A 14660-nucleotide genomic window follows, 5' to 3' on the forward strand; every position below is an offset into this window, starting at 1 on the left:
CTAACACAGTCATAGCCTGTTCAGTAATACAAATATTGCATTACAAAGACTCTATTGTCTTTGTTTCCATTCCCTGTTCTCCAGATTTTTTTAGTATGATGTGTGTCTTCATTTTTAAAGCTTTTTAATATGGCTAACAGTGGAATGTCCTGTATTGATGCCAAATATGTTTGATACAGTTTCAAATATGCACACGTTATATTCTGTTTGAAGGGTACTGTGATGTAAGTTAGAGGTGATTATTAATGCTCATCAGTGTGTTTTAAAAAATAATGATTCCCAATCATTTTGTGCCTTTGTAGACCTGGTATGCCCATGACCATGCAAGCATTATCAGAAGACAACCAAAATCTTTGGCTTGAAGTCTTGGATGGAAAAGAATCTGTAAGTTTATATATATATATATATATTGGTGATGCCAAAATATTGCTATTCTACAGGACATAATTACATGGTTTTTCAAGTAATTTAATATTTATGTAACTTAACTGATACGCACTGTATAGCAGGCATGGTCCTCCCGTCGCTCCCCCCACTTGCCGGCCACCACCGCTTTCTCTCCCTGCCTGCCTACCTGTTCGCTGGCCTGTCTGTTGGCCTTATATTCCCCGCCAACATAGCTTTCCTCCTCGCTCCCCTTGCTCACAAACTCTCACGAGAGCTACCACGCATGGGATTAGCCATGGGTACATCTTAGAGAATTATATATAGAGATTTTATTTTCATATAATGTGTTTACACATTATATAGCACTGGAGCTTGGCATTGTTGTTCCCATTTGACTGGAAGCAGGAATTTGGGAAGAGCAACTGTATATAAAATGTGGATAGCCCATAGACACAGCATGAGCCTACAAGCACAGAGGCATATCATGGGGTTATCTAACTCCTAAGAATGCCAGTGCTGATGCTGCTTGTGATTGTCATCGAACAGAGAGCTTTAGTAAAGAAAAATATCATAGAGATTAAAAGTTTCACGGCTGTAAATATTAAGGAAAAGCTACTCTTTGCAGTAACTTCATAATCTCTTACAGTGATGTTATTGCCCTTTTCATTTTTTAAAAACTATGCAATACCAGTCAAACAAATAACCTTGGACATATATTGCCATTACAATAGTTATTAATGATTTTTTAAAAAAGGTATAAACAACTTTTTAGATATGGTTTATATCAAGGTTCCTCAAATATAAGTGTGCATGCTAATTAAAATTTAAATAGACAGCTATTCAGAATATTACAGTATATTGTAGTATTCATATCCCAGAATTTTGTAGATGGAAATCACTGATTGAATTACACATTCCAGACCAGAGTATATGAGTGCCAAAAACCAAAACACTCTTGCAGATTAGAAGCTTCATTTCACTTAAAAAACAATACACAGGCAGAAGATGCATACTGGAGGTAACAGTAAAAGAAAATCACCATTCACATGAATTAAATTTCTTCCTAACCCTTCCCCACTCAATTAGGATGAGCCACGGAACATGAACAAAATCCACCCAATGAATCATCCCAGAAAAAAAGAATTTGTTTCTGTATGATATAGCTCAATCAAGTGATTGAGAGTCATAACATGGATTCCTAAGGATGGATTTCTTTAGGAAAAGATGGAGTTCCTAAATGATTAGCAAAGCCCAGTAGCCAGTAATAAAGATTAGAAAGGAATGGACGTTAGGGATAATGCAGCAGCAAGAAGTGGGGAAAGAAGAGAATGCTGTGTATTTGGGTTTGGGGAAATAGAGAGAGTATTTTCTTACTTCAATTCTTTGTTTGCAATTAGATTACAAGGCATTATTGAGGATCTTTGTTAATTATTTTGTCCATATATTGGAAGACAGGGTCATCATGATGCACTCCATTCTTTTGTGTATCTTTGATTACTATTGAAGCAAAATATTTTGAACATTTGCAGACTGACTAAGGTAGAACTATCAAGTTGGTTGGTATGACTGGTATTTTATTTCAAGGAAGGCCTGATTCCTCCCCCCCTCCCCCAGCAGCTTGCTTTCAATCTTTAACTTTTTTTTTTTAAAGCAACCCGACTTCTTTAAGTGCATTTATATTTTTATCTGTCTCTCTTTGCTAGGTGTTTCTCAATTTGAACAAAGCTAACACAAAAAGAGAAGGAAGTAAGTTCTTGAATTAAAAATGTATTTTGTTAAAAAATATCCTGTAGATTACAGTTCTGAAACCACTTAATACAGGGCTTTTCGACATGGGGTCCCCAGATCTTGTTGAACTACAACTCCCATTATCCGTAGCCATAATGGCCAACTTTCAAAACCACAGCCAGCTTTGCTCTCAGAGAGGCTGAGGCAAGCACAGATGGCTCCCTCTTGTCCTGCTTCCCAGCAGGAGCCATGTTCTCAGTAAAAGAAAGGCACTGGGGCAACTCCAACCCCCCAGAATATTGTTGCTTATATCTTCAGGCTTTTGATGAATCATTCAAGGCAACAGCATTGCAAACTGTGGGTGATAGGTAGGGAGAAACATTTATTGGGCTAAGAAGGTGTGGTGATAGCGGTAAAGTGATGTTGGTTGGAACCCTGAATACCTGCAGAGACCTGGCAGCACAAGAAATGTAGGGCCAACATCCCTGGGCAACCCACTGCAGCGACATCATTGGTCCTCGCTCTTCCCTTATGCCCCCCTGCACTCCCTCTTTTGTAACAAATACTAGTTCGCTGTTCTGTCGGAACAGGCAAACTACGGTTTTGCCCTCCAAGCCAACTTTCTTAACTACAATCAAACTGTGGTTAACTGTTCTGGTTTGAAGGGCAAGAGAAAATCCTAGTTTGGTTTGCTCTGAGAGGAAGGAAATTGGCGAAACCATAAGAACAGCCCTGCTGGAGCAGGCCCAAGGCCTCTCTAGTCCAACATCCTGTTTCACACAATGGCCCACCAGATGCCTCTGGGGAGCCCACAGGCAAGAACTGAGGGAATGCCCTCCCTCCTCCTGTTCCTCCCCTGCAACTGGTATTCAGGGGCATTTTGGCTCTTAGGCTGGAGGTGGCTTACAGCCACCTCCAGCCTCCAAATCACTCCCAGGACCAACAACAGCATTGAGTCTGAGCAGAAAACTAGATCCAAAATTGTAGTGTCTGATTACAGAACAAGATCTTCCATCTCTGAGCTATATTCAGGAGGAAGAAGCCAGAGACAACACATGCTCTCTATCAGAGCTCTGCTTATGCTCCAAAAAGGGATGGGGGCAGCATAGTTAACTTTAAAGCTGCTTAGGTCCCTAACAGTTACTAATGCAACATAGCTCCCTGTTACTACTTGGCTGGATAGCTGTCCTGCCTTGATCCATAACCTGCTAGACAGTAAGCTATGAAGAACAAGAATCGAGCACTAATGTCAAGCCATGGTAGAATATGCACTATAAGTGTTATATGTTTGTTTGTTTGTTTGTTTGTTTATTTAATTTCTGATCTAAATTTTATTTATTTAATTTATTTCATGTATTTTATTTATTTCATTTATATCCCGCTCTTCCTCCAAGGAGGTCAAAACGGTGTACTACATACTTAAGTTTCTCCTCACAACAACCCTGTGAAGTAGGTTAGGCTGAGAGAGACGTGACTGACCCAGAGTTACCCAGCAAATTTTAAGCTGTATGCCACTGAAAGCAAGTTACTGTGTTGGGTATGCAGAGATAAACTTCCTGCTGTATTTTCAAAAATGCAATTTGAAAGGAAAAATGCAATGATACGATTTGTTTGGTATAAATTTTCATTTCTTTGAAAAATTAATCTTTGTATTCTTATAAAGAAAGTACAATAATATGTTGTTTTTCTCTAAGGTGCACAGCTGGATAAGACTGGGTTCACAATTATTAGAAAATGCATCAGTGCTGTTGAAACAAGAGGTATGTTGCAACGCAGTCCATGTTGTGGTCAATATTGAATGCACTGTTGATATCGATGTCGACATGGACGTCAGCATTGATGTTGATGTCAAGATCTGTAGCTGCACATGTTCCATTGGTATCGACGTCAACACCATAGATGTTCTCGACAGTGATGCTCTTGACATCGATGCTGAAGGCTGTCCCCTCAGTGTCGATAGCCCAACCATCGATGTCGAAGGCACGTCCTCAGTGCTTCCATTGAAATTGGCAGTTGGGGGCGCCATTTTCTCAGTTTCTGGCAGACCGCCTTCTTTGACAACCACACAGTGTTTTGTTTTGCTTTTAAAATCTGAACTACAGCTACTGTCGCGGGTAGATTGACTAGCTCCTTGTATTGCCCACTCTGCCTCACACATGCTCAGTGCTTCCATTGAGATCGGCAGTTGGGGGCACCATTTTCTCAGTTTTTATTTGACTGCCAAAGCATCAACACCTCATTGCTGGCTCCTCAGTTCATCTAGATTCATCAGAGAGAGAGATGATAGGATTGATGTATTACTCTTTTGGACTTGGACTGCTTTTAACCATGCTTACGCTTAATGGACTGGATACGGTATTTGGATTTTTATTTTGTGTGGAGCTGTGAGGCTGTAGCTTCGGGGTGTGCCAGCTGGCAGTGGAGACGAAAAAGACATTCAAGCGCTGTGTGGATTGTCAAGCAAAATTACCTTCGACGGACCACCATGAATCATGTCTTCTATGCTTAGGAGAGCAGCACAATACAGCAGCATGCAAAATATGCTGCTCTTTTCCTAAAAAACCTTTAAAGAATCAGGCGCTCCGTCTATGCACAGTGTTATATGATGAGGTGCTCCGTCCACCAACACCAAGGCCAAGTTACCCCTAGATGTCGGTTACCACATTGATGTTGGCTTCAGCATTGAGAGCTGTATGATCATCAGAGAGGGTGGTCTGCAAGAAACTGAGACAATGGTGCGCCCAACACTGAGGTCCCTGCTCAGGCACAGAACCCCCATTCCTTATTAATATAACTGATCACTACCAGATCACCAGTTACAGGTGAGCAACCTGTTTTAATAACTAATGTTGCTTTTCATAAGGTTTGTGGGATGAGCTAAGAATGGGGTAGAGAAATGAGAATCTTGTGCTCACAACTGCAGTTCCAGTGTTAGAGAAAGCAAAAAGGTTTTACTTTTGCTCACCTTTGCTCTCTGCCTGAATTTTATTGCCATGGCCAGCTTTGGAACACTAGTTCAAGGAGTGTATAGAGTACCTTTCATTTTTATAGCACCTTACTTAACTATTTGTAATATTCATGTTTATTGCTCTTTTACCACAACCATGTAAGGTGAAGTATTCTTAGTCCCCAATATTAGAGATGAAAATCTAAGGCAGTGATTCTCAAACTTGGGTCCTCAGGTGTTATTGGACTTCAACTCCCATAATCCCCAACCAAAGGCCACTGAGGCTGGGGATTATGGGAGTTGAAGTCCAATAACACCTGAGGACCCAAGTTTGAGAATCCCTGATCTAAGGCTTATAATTGATGGCTTGTCTAATGGTACTCAGTGAGGCTTTACACACTATCTGTGAGTATAGCCTAACTGGGCTCTGTGTGGAGAGTGGGCTTAGCAGACAAGCAGGGAGCTCGCTTCACATGATTACCGGCTCCATCACAGAGCCAGTAGGGGTGGTGGGGATCAGGGGCCTCCTGGCCACCGGGAGTCCCAGGATGCCCTGCATGAGTGCGCAGGGCATTCTGGGAAGACCCCTGAGGCCGGGAGGCTTACTACAGTCTCCCGGTCAGGGGTCTGCTCGTGAGTCACCATGTTGTGGAGCTGTGCCGTGGCAACTCACTATCAGAAGAACCTCATTTAAGGGGAGGGGTATTTTGGGAGGCTTGCTTCCGGGAGCTGCGCCAATCCCATTGCAGCACATGACCTCCCAAAAGTTGGCTGGGCTCCCTTAGCCTGCTTTTGGGAGGTCATGAGAAGAGCCTCAGTGAGTTAAAATGCTGAACTGAGATTTCCCAGTTCACATTTAATGCACTTAAGAAGGAGTGTGTGTAATTTTAATGTTGGGTTCTCAGTCTCATTTAGAAAATGTTCCTAAAGACTGGGAAAGCAAGCCATATTTATTCTTTCTCACTTTTTTGAAGCTGTAAAAATGTATAAATGTTTTCCTTATTATGCCTCTCTTTCATTATGGCATTGGGACTAATTTATCAAGTTGCAGTATTTTGTACAACTTAACATAGCTTTACATATAAAGTACCATTTTTGATAGAAGTTGAGTGTTGTGGCATATGTACTTGCTAAAACTTAATGAAGATTTTAAAAATATGCATCCTACATGCATTATCACAGCCATCTATTTTTTTCAGACAACTTATTGCAAAATAAACGTTTGTTCTCCCATGTAGCAGTTTGTTGTGATGGCAGATCTCTTAGTTTATGCAATATTTCTATCTGCATACATTCCGTTTACAGTTGCCACATTACAATCTGGAGATTTATTATTTATACCCATGGATGCAGCATGAGGTGAAGCATGCACAGCTTCTCTTATTGATTTTTCTCCCATTACTAACTTGAATTCTCATTTCTGTAGCAAGCAGGGCTACAGATGGCCTACATAGAAGGAGTGTGTGCATATAGAAATGCAGCTGGGAGAAAACTATATGGGAGAAACTGCAGCTGCTTGGTTTACCACTGCATTGGTTGACTTAAAGAGTGGATCCCTGAGTGCAAACAGGCAATCCTGATTCTATGGCCTATTTGGAGACTTGTATTGTTACACTGACATAACACTGTTTAAATATACATTACAGATTAGTCCATCTAATGGCGCAGCAGGAAATTACTTGACTAGCAAGCCAGAGATTGCCGGTTCGAATCCCCACTGGTGTACATACCCCCCCCCCCCCATTTCTGTAACACTCAATGTATCTAGATGCACTCAGTAAATCTAGCTGTAGTTAACTGTATGGAGGGGAAATGAGGATAAAATGTGTATTGATTTTCTTGAGCATGTATAATAGTGGTCTACATGGGGGAAAATTTTAACCTTCAAATATCCTAGTGGGTATATCTGCTATTGTCTTGCCCTTTGGTTAGTACATATTACAAAACCAAGTTTTGTACAACTCAAATTAAGGACAGATGCCTTTCCAAAGTCCTTGTTTCAACCCAGGTTTTTATCTTTCAGATTTAATGGGTATGAGGTTGGTGTGGGTGGAAAGAGGGCTGTTTAGTGTAGGTGGAAACTGAGAATAGTTCTGTCATATTGGAGAAAAATCTGGTATTCAAAACAAAAAAGAAAAAAGAAAAACAGATATTGAATATGAACTTATCAATAGTTGATAACTTTCTCATGTTTGTGTAACTTGCATAAGGAAGCAGGAAAATGTATATACATTTTAGCTACACACATAATTGGATTTCATTTTTTTAAAAAAATAACATTTAGTAGTATAGAAAGCACATCTGTTGCTGTACTGCAGTTCAAAGTATTATTTTAAAGGGACAGTCATCCTAAAATGATTTCCCCTGCCCGATGGGGAAATTATTCAGTTTGAACTCAAATGAGATTGCAGTCAATTTGGATTTCCCACAGCTCTTGCCAGTGTGCCACCATATTTGAAGACAAGGAGTAAAATCACTGAACAGAATATCTGCATGCCTAATAGCAGTTGGCTTGGCAGCCTAGTCAGCCAGGTGAAGGGGCAAGGGAAGGATAAATGTTGATCTTTAAAGACTTTCATAGTATGCCTCTTGCTTGTTTAAAATTGACCCTTTGACTATCAATGGCACTGAACTAAGGAACACAAATATAAAAATAAAATTAATAATCTTGCTTTTTTCCATGTGTGTAGATCAGACCTCCTCACTTAAAGTTCATTGGCTGACATCCAGACTATCTAAGTGCCAGTGCTTCTGAAGAGTTCACCTAATTCAGCTCCACTGCTCACACTGCGGGTGAAGATTTTGACAAACTCCCCTTCTCCAAGAGGTGCTTTGTGCCACCCCAAAATATATGTCCATGAGCAGCCCTTATTGACACATTTTGCACAGAGTGCTTCTGAGAGAGGGAGAGGTGGTTGAAATTGCAAGCACCGATGCAGAGTAGTCGACTATTCAGAAGCACTGATGCTCCACTGATATTTCTGCCATAGCATTGATACTTGATTAGTCTGAATGTCAGACCCTTTCTTTAACTGCAGAAGCACTAGGCTTTCATTCAGTTAGAAAACTCACACATAATGCAAAGCATCATGTCATTTTGCAGTCTCATTAATGAACTCTTCAGATGCTCTGAAAGATTGTCTCCAATTAATCAATACTAGCTGAACTGGCGCAGAACATCTGCGCCCCAAGTTCTCCCTGTCTCTCCCCCCACCATTTCATTCTCTTCCCTCGCCCCATTTCCCTCTGCTGCGTCTCCCGGCAGTCAGCCAACCTGGCCACCACTTCTTGTCCCTGCCACTTTTCCCAGCGGCCAGGCTATCCTTCATTCCAGCCTGCAGGCAAGCAAGAGAGGGAATGTGCTGCCCTCTCTGCTGCCTGCCCACCTGCCGGCTGCCTTCTTCCGCCTGGCGGGTCGGAGAGGGAATGCACTGCTCTCTCCATCGCCTGCCCGTTGGTTTTGCCTGCCCACTGGTGGGCCAGGCCATCCTTCATTTTGGCCTGTAGGCTGTCCAGAAAGGTAGTGCGCCGCCCTCTCTGCCACCTGCCTGCTGGTTTCGGCCACCCACCAGCCAGCTGCCTTCTTCTGCCCAGTGGGCCGGGCCATCTTTCCTTTGGGCTGGTAAGCAGGCTGAAGAGGGAGTGTGCTGCCCTCTCCACCACTTGCCATAGTTTTCTTGCCTGCCCTCCAGCTGCTTTCTCTGGCTGGTGGCAGCCATTCACCACCACTCTTTCCCCGCCCGCCGGCCAGCTGCTGCCACCACAGTTTTCTGGCCCGTACCTGTGGCTGTCTGGAAGCTGCTCGTGAACTCATGAGAATGCTGCCACACATAGGATTAGCCATGGGGTATGTCTTAGAGAATTAAATATATAGATGAGATCCAATTGTTTCAGTTACTCTCTTTGACATATACTGGGACCATTCACACGACTTCCTGGGCGGGAAGGCTTCCCGAACCTTGCCTTCCCCCCAGATGATCATTTTTTGCAAGGTGGGAGCATTCCACACGATCAACCCTGCTCCGTGCAGTGTGGATCAGGGCAGATCGATCTGAGGCCAGGACTCATTGTCCTGGCCTCCAGGAATCCCACAATGCACCGCATGACATATGTGATGCATTAGAGGATTCCTTCAAGAGACGGGTGCTCTAGGCACCTTTCTCTGTGTCAGTGCGAGCTGCATAAGACGCACAGTCTTTGGAGCTGGGTTAAGGGCATGTTTTCGCCCTTTACCTTCACTAAGAGCCGGGCTGTGGCGCTGGATTTTGTGTTCCAGCACCACCAGGATCTGAGCGGATCCTGGCAGTTCTGACCAGCAGCCAAGCCTAGGCTGCTTGTGAGAACAGCCTCACTATCTGTTACCATCACTTTCTCCCTTCATCATGAGGCTTCAGTATTTTGTAGTTCCTGGTAAGAAAAATTGCTACATGGTTAAAGGTTAAAGAAGTTACGCAGAGAACCAGCTCATGAGAGAGAACATATGGACATGAGGTCCATATTCACTAGTACTGTACCTGCTAAAGGGAAGATTCTACCAGTGTGGACGTACCTTGTAGTGTTACCTTTCCTGTTAAAGTTAAGTTGCTCAAGTGCCGGTGTTTTTTAAAATACTCTCCATGTTTGTATGGGAATCCAGCCTCTGGATGGGGCGGTTTATAAATGTAATAAATAAATAAATAATAGACTTGTACCATATGAGCCTAGCTTTATTTGTGGGTGAATATCTTCATCTTGATATAAACTGCCCTGAGCCATTTTTGGAAGGGCAGTATATAAATCAATTTTTTTAAAAAATGTTCATGCTTCAAGAAACAATAGCTCACTGGCCCTTGAGAACCAATGTGACCTGGCAGCTGACAGAATAAAGTTTATTCATGTATTAAATAGACATTAATATTTTTATTGATTTATACTACATTGGAACTTGATAAATAAATGGCAAAGCATTATGGCAATGGAGCATTGTTATATGACTCTAACTTAGCTTCACTCTTCATCCATTATATGCATGTGATAAGAGTGATGGAGTACATTTTTCTATCTGAGAATGCCTTTAAATTCCACAAGGATTTATAAGCCTTTTCTACATTTTGTTGTAATAGCTACTTTCCATGAAGATAGATGGCAGCAATGAGCTATCATTTCCCCTGCTTTTGTGGTAAGAATTTACTTACTCCATTGGTGAGGAAATAGAAGGCAGTTTCCCCACAGGAAAAAGAATGAACACATGCTGCAATTATATGACACCCCACCCCCCATGAATAACAAAACTGAAAAACCCAGCTTTGGGTTTCGTTGTTGTTTTAAACTAGTACAGGCTCCCTCAACCTGCAGCCCTCCAGATGTTGCCGAACTACAATTTTCATCACCCCCAGCTACAACTTATTGTGACTGGGATGATGGGAAATGTAGTTCATCAACATCTGGAAGCCACAGGTTGGGGAAGCCTATACTAGTAAGTATTTTTTTTTAAAGAGTAAGCATTTTTGTCTTCAAACTATACTTCTTAGTGAGCGTACCCCATCTCAAATAGCCTCATTTGTGACAATAAAGTATTAATAGAATATTATTTTGATTCCCTAAAGTAATATCAAAATATTTATGTATAATTTTAATGCCTTAGAGATTCTTATACTGCTTGAGGCATAAGAGTATGACTTCTTTGTTGTGTTAAATGCCCAGCTGTGTTTCAGTGTCAGAGTGATAACCCATCTCTCCTTGATTTTAGACACAGAGAGATCCAATTTAGAAGTAAGAACAAACTACGATTTGTATTACCAGAATGAGTGAGCATAAATCTTGGTTTTGCATGCTTCTTCCTGATCTTCCCACATATACGTGTAAGCAGAGGAGTTTAGAAGCTTACACTTCCAGTTTTCAATAAACCACAATTTACCATATGTAGCCTCATCTCCCCAAACCAGGATATCAAATTAGAATCAAATACCCCTGCACTATTTTGCTGATGGAAATCTCACATCTCAACATTGTTAGATGTGAGTGGGGAAAATAATGTTGTTAGTTGCAGAGTGGGAAAAATTGATAGGTATCAACATTGTACTTATCTTTCATATAATGAGGCTATACTCACAATGGGGAAAAACCACGCTAAAAAAGCCCAGCCCGGTTTTTCCCTATCATGAGAACCAACGAGCGAGCCTGGTGGTTCTCTGGCGGCTAGCCCACCAAAGTAGCCCTCCCCTTAGCCCAGGTTAGCAGAGCGAGTGAGTGCTCTGCTAACCCGGAGTTTTCAGATCATGTTTTCAGATCAGTTTTCAGTTAGTGCTCTGCTAACCTGGGTTGTCAGATCATGTGCTGGCACGGCTCTGCACCATGGTGACACATGAGGAGACCCGCGCCGGGAGGCTGCAAACAGCCTCCCAGGCTTAGGGGTCTCTCCAGGTTGCCCTGCGCATTTGCGCAAGGCATCCTGGAACTTCCGGGGACCATGCGGCCCCTGATCGCTGCAGCCCCTGATCGCTGCCGCCCCTGTTGGCTCCGTGATGAAGCTGGCAGTCATGTGGGTGGCCAATCCGGCCGGCCAGCTACAAGCTGCTGTTCGTCTCCTGGGAGAGCGGGCTAAGCCTGCTTTCCCCACAGAACCCTCTCAGCTGCTTCACACCGATTGTGTGAAGTGCCTCAGTGTGTAACGAGAGAAGCAGTTTTCATTGAGGAAATAGTCTGGGGAGAGGTTTAAAATGCGGGGGGGGGGGCCTGTCCCCCAGTTCTCTGGCCCTATTCTACTTTGATCCTTGACAAAGGAAACCTATTACGGGATTTCATGTCATGCCTAGTTTGACCTGTGTTAAATGCTTGATAGCTGCAATTTTCAGATATTCTTACAAATTTATTGTTACACTTACAGCTTGGATCAAATTATTGTGCCAGCCAATGTAAACACTTGTTCTCCTTCTTCTTCTCTTATTTTATAAAATAAAATAAAAATCTTGGTCAATTAATTGCTTTTTTGTAATTCATTGTTATGCTTTACAGTTAATTTTTTTCTTTGTAGTTGAGAACTTAAAATCTAATTAACTGATAATTATTTCTTAGGATAGCTAATACTGCTTTAGAATTTTCAGTATAACTTATTTTGTATGGTTCTACTTCTAGACTTCATAAGGTTGTTGTGCCTTAGACTAAATTCTTATTGCACTATAAAGCTAAAGTTACCAACTTTTGGATACAGCATAACTTTGTTCTTAATGTTTTTAATATTAGCAGTTCACAAAATCCATACATAACTAGAGTATTATGCATTTAAAAGTTTTTATTACTTAATAACCATCTTTTAGGTTCAAAATAGTATGAAAAAGTGAAATCAAATATTTTAATCTTCTCAGGTTCCTGCCCTTCATTTGTCTTGAATATGAGATAATGATATTTTGAATTGAACTATGGCACTGTTTTCTTAAATGTTTGCACTGTGTAATACCATCAGAATTGTGTCTAAAGAGCAAGTTCTGCTTTTGCGTAACTTTGTTACACATAGTTTACATGGGATCTCCGGCAGGGCGTGATCTTTACTGTAAGGCACTCAGGAGCCAGGTGGGATTTTGTACCACTAAGCTGCTATAACTAATGTGAGAGGGTGTTCTGTCGTACTGTCAGGCAAACTATATGACTATGAAATTTTGCCATGTTCTGGAGGGCACTTAGCATGCTACAGTTAGCAGACAACTTCAGAAGTATCAAGAGTTAGCCATCAGTGATCGTTTCAGAGCCTCCTTAGGGTTGGAGCCTGGAGGCAGTAGATTTCATATCCCTTGATCATGCTGTCGAGTTGGTCGACTACTGGCGACCATAGAGCCATGTGGTTTTTGTAGTAGAATACAGGAGGTGTTTACTGTTGCCTCCTTTTGCGCAGTATGAGCTGATGTGTTCAGCATCTTCCTATATCACTGCTGCCCAATATAGGTGTTTCCCAAAGTCTGGGAAACATACCAGTTAGGATTCGAACTGGCAACCTCTTGCTCCTTAGGCAAGTCACTTCCCCGCTGCGCCATTAGGTGGCTTTACTGCACCAAAAAGTATGCTCCTCTGGGCATGGATAGTCCAAGCACAGCCTGAACAAACTTGATTAACAGAGAAGACTGACTTGTGACCAAGAGAATTAAACAAGCATCCACTTAAAAGTTGCAACATAGTCTGGATTTCCACTAAGCTTATCTGGCTCAAGTGATGGTGTATCTGTTTTATTTTGTATAACTCACAGGATTGCATTACAAAATGAGTAATAGACAAGAAGCAGTTCCTTAAAAATTAATCTTTAGCTTGTTGAGGGTCCATTTGGCTGTGATTTGCAGACTTCCACACAGGTAAAGCTGTCGAGTCAGTGTGAACTCCTGGCAACCACAGAGCCACGTGGTTTTGTTTGGTAGAGTACTGGAGGATTTTACCTTTGCCATCTTCTGCACAGTTTGAGATGATACTTAGCATCTTCCTATGTCGCTGCTGCCCATTATAGGTGTTTCCCATAGTCTGGGAAACATACCAGCAGGGATTCAAACCAGCAACCTCTTGCTCCCTAGGCAAGTTGTTTCCCCACTGCGCCATTAGGTGGCTTCAGACTTCCATAACCTTCTTGAAATATATCTCCAGCATGCATACACCTTTAAATATTATTTGCTGTTAGACATACAAAAAACAGTATAGAAGAACAAGCTTATAGAAGCATTACATGTTTCACTGCTTGCTATTTTGGAGCAAATGTGATGGGGAGCAAAGAGTTGTGGCAAAAAAGAATGTACACAACAGGGTGGAATCAAATAGGACAATATTTGTATGTACACAGTACACAATGTACACAGCAGGGTGGAATCAAATAGGACTGGTAAAGGGCCGAAGATTGTCTGAGCTGCAGTATGTAGTTTAAATGCCTCTGTGGTTTAAAAGAATAACATTAAATTGCGAAGTGTCCTCCAGCACTTCTACCTCATTCAAGAAGAGATTGAGGCTGTTCTCATGAGCAGCCAAGACCGGGCTAGGACAGTTAAAACTGGGCTTGGCTGCTCGTGGGAACCACCAGGAGGCACATGCCTCCCAGTGGTGCTTCAGTGACAAACCTGGCTAAGAAACACAGCTCCTTAATAATAATTATTATTACATTTATATCCCACTCTTCCTCCAAGGAGCCCAGAGCGGTGTACTACATACTTGAGTTTCTCTTTCACAACAACCCTGTGAAGTACGTTTACTCCCTTAAGCCCGTTTACGTGCCTGTGTGTCAGCGCCAGCTGCTTTCAGTTGGTGCTGAAACACTGACAGGCATCTACCCGTTGCTGGGGGTGGGGGTAGGATTCCCACAATACACTTCACGCTTGTGCGGTGCGTTGTGGGATTCTCAAAGACTGGGACAATGAGTCCTGGCCTGAGAGCGATCTGCCCTGCTCTGAGCAGGGCTGATCATGTGGGAATGTGGAGCACGCTCCCACCAGGCTTACAAGGATTGTCTGGGAGGAAGGGAAGGTTTGGGGAGCCTTCCCTCTGCCTGCCCATCCAGTATGTTGTGTGAATTGCCCCACTGTGTGGCTCCTAGGATAGGTAATGGTGGGTATACATAGAGGAGGAAGCATTTTCCACTAGGTGTGGAAATGTT

The 14660-nt window shown here is 42.3% G+C and overlaps 1 protein-coding gene across 4 annotated transcripts in view; it reads left to right on the forward strand.

The window, feature by feature from the left end:
- Window positions 1–14660, forward strand: part of ARHGAP10 (Rho GTPase activating protein 10) — a 207914-nt gene that overhangs the window by 106093 nt on the left and 87161 nt on the right. For all 4 annotated transcript variants that reach the window (XM_053254179.1, XM_053254181.1, XM_053254180.1 and 1 more), the window contains 3 exons: window positions 303–384; window positions 2091–2133; window positions 3810–3875. In XM_053254179.1, coding sequence (XP_053110154.1) covers window positions 303–384; window positions 2091–2133; window positions 3810–3875 — 191 coding nt within the window. The remainder of the gene's footprint in view (window positions 1–302; window positions 385–2090; window positions 2134–3809; window positions 3876–14660) is intronic.

This window comes from Hemicordylus capensis, chromosome 5 (assembly GCF_027244095.1).
Source record: "Hemicordylus capensis ecotype Gifberg chromosome 5, rHemCap1.1.pri, whole genome shotgun sequence".
Classification (NCBI taxonomy): Eukaryota; Metazoa; Chordata; class Lepidosauria; order Squamata; family Cordylidae; genus Hemicordylus; species Hemicordylus capensis.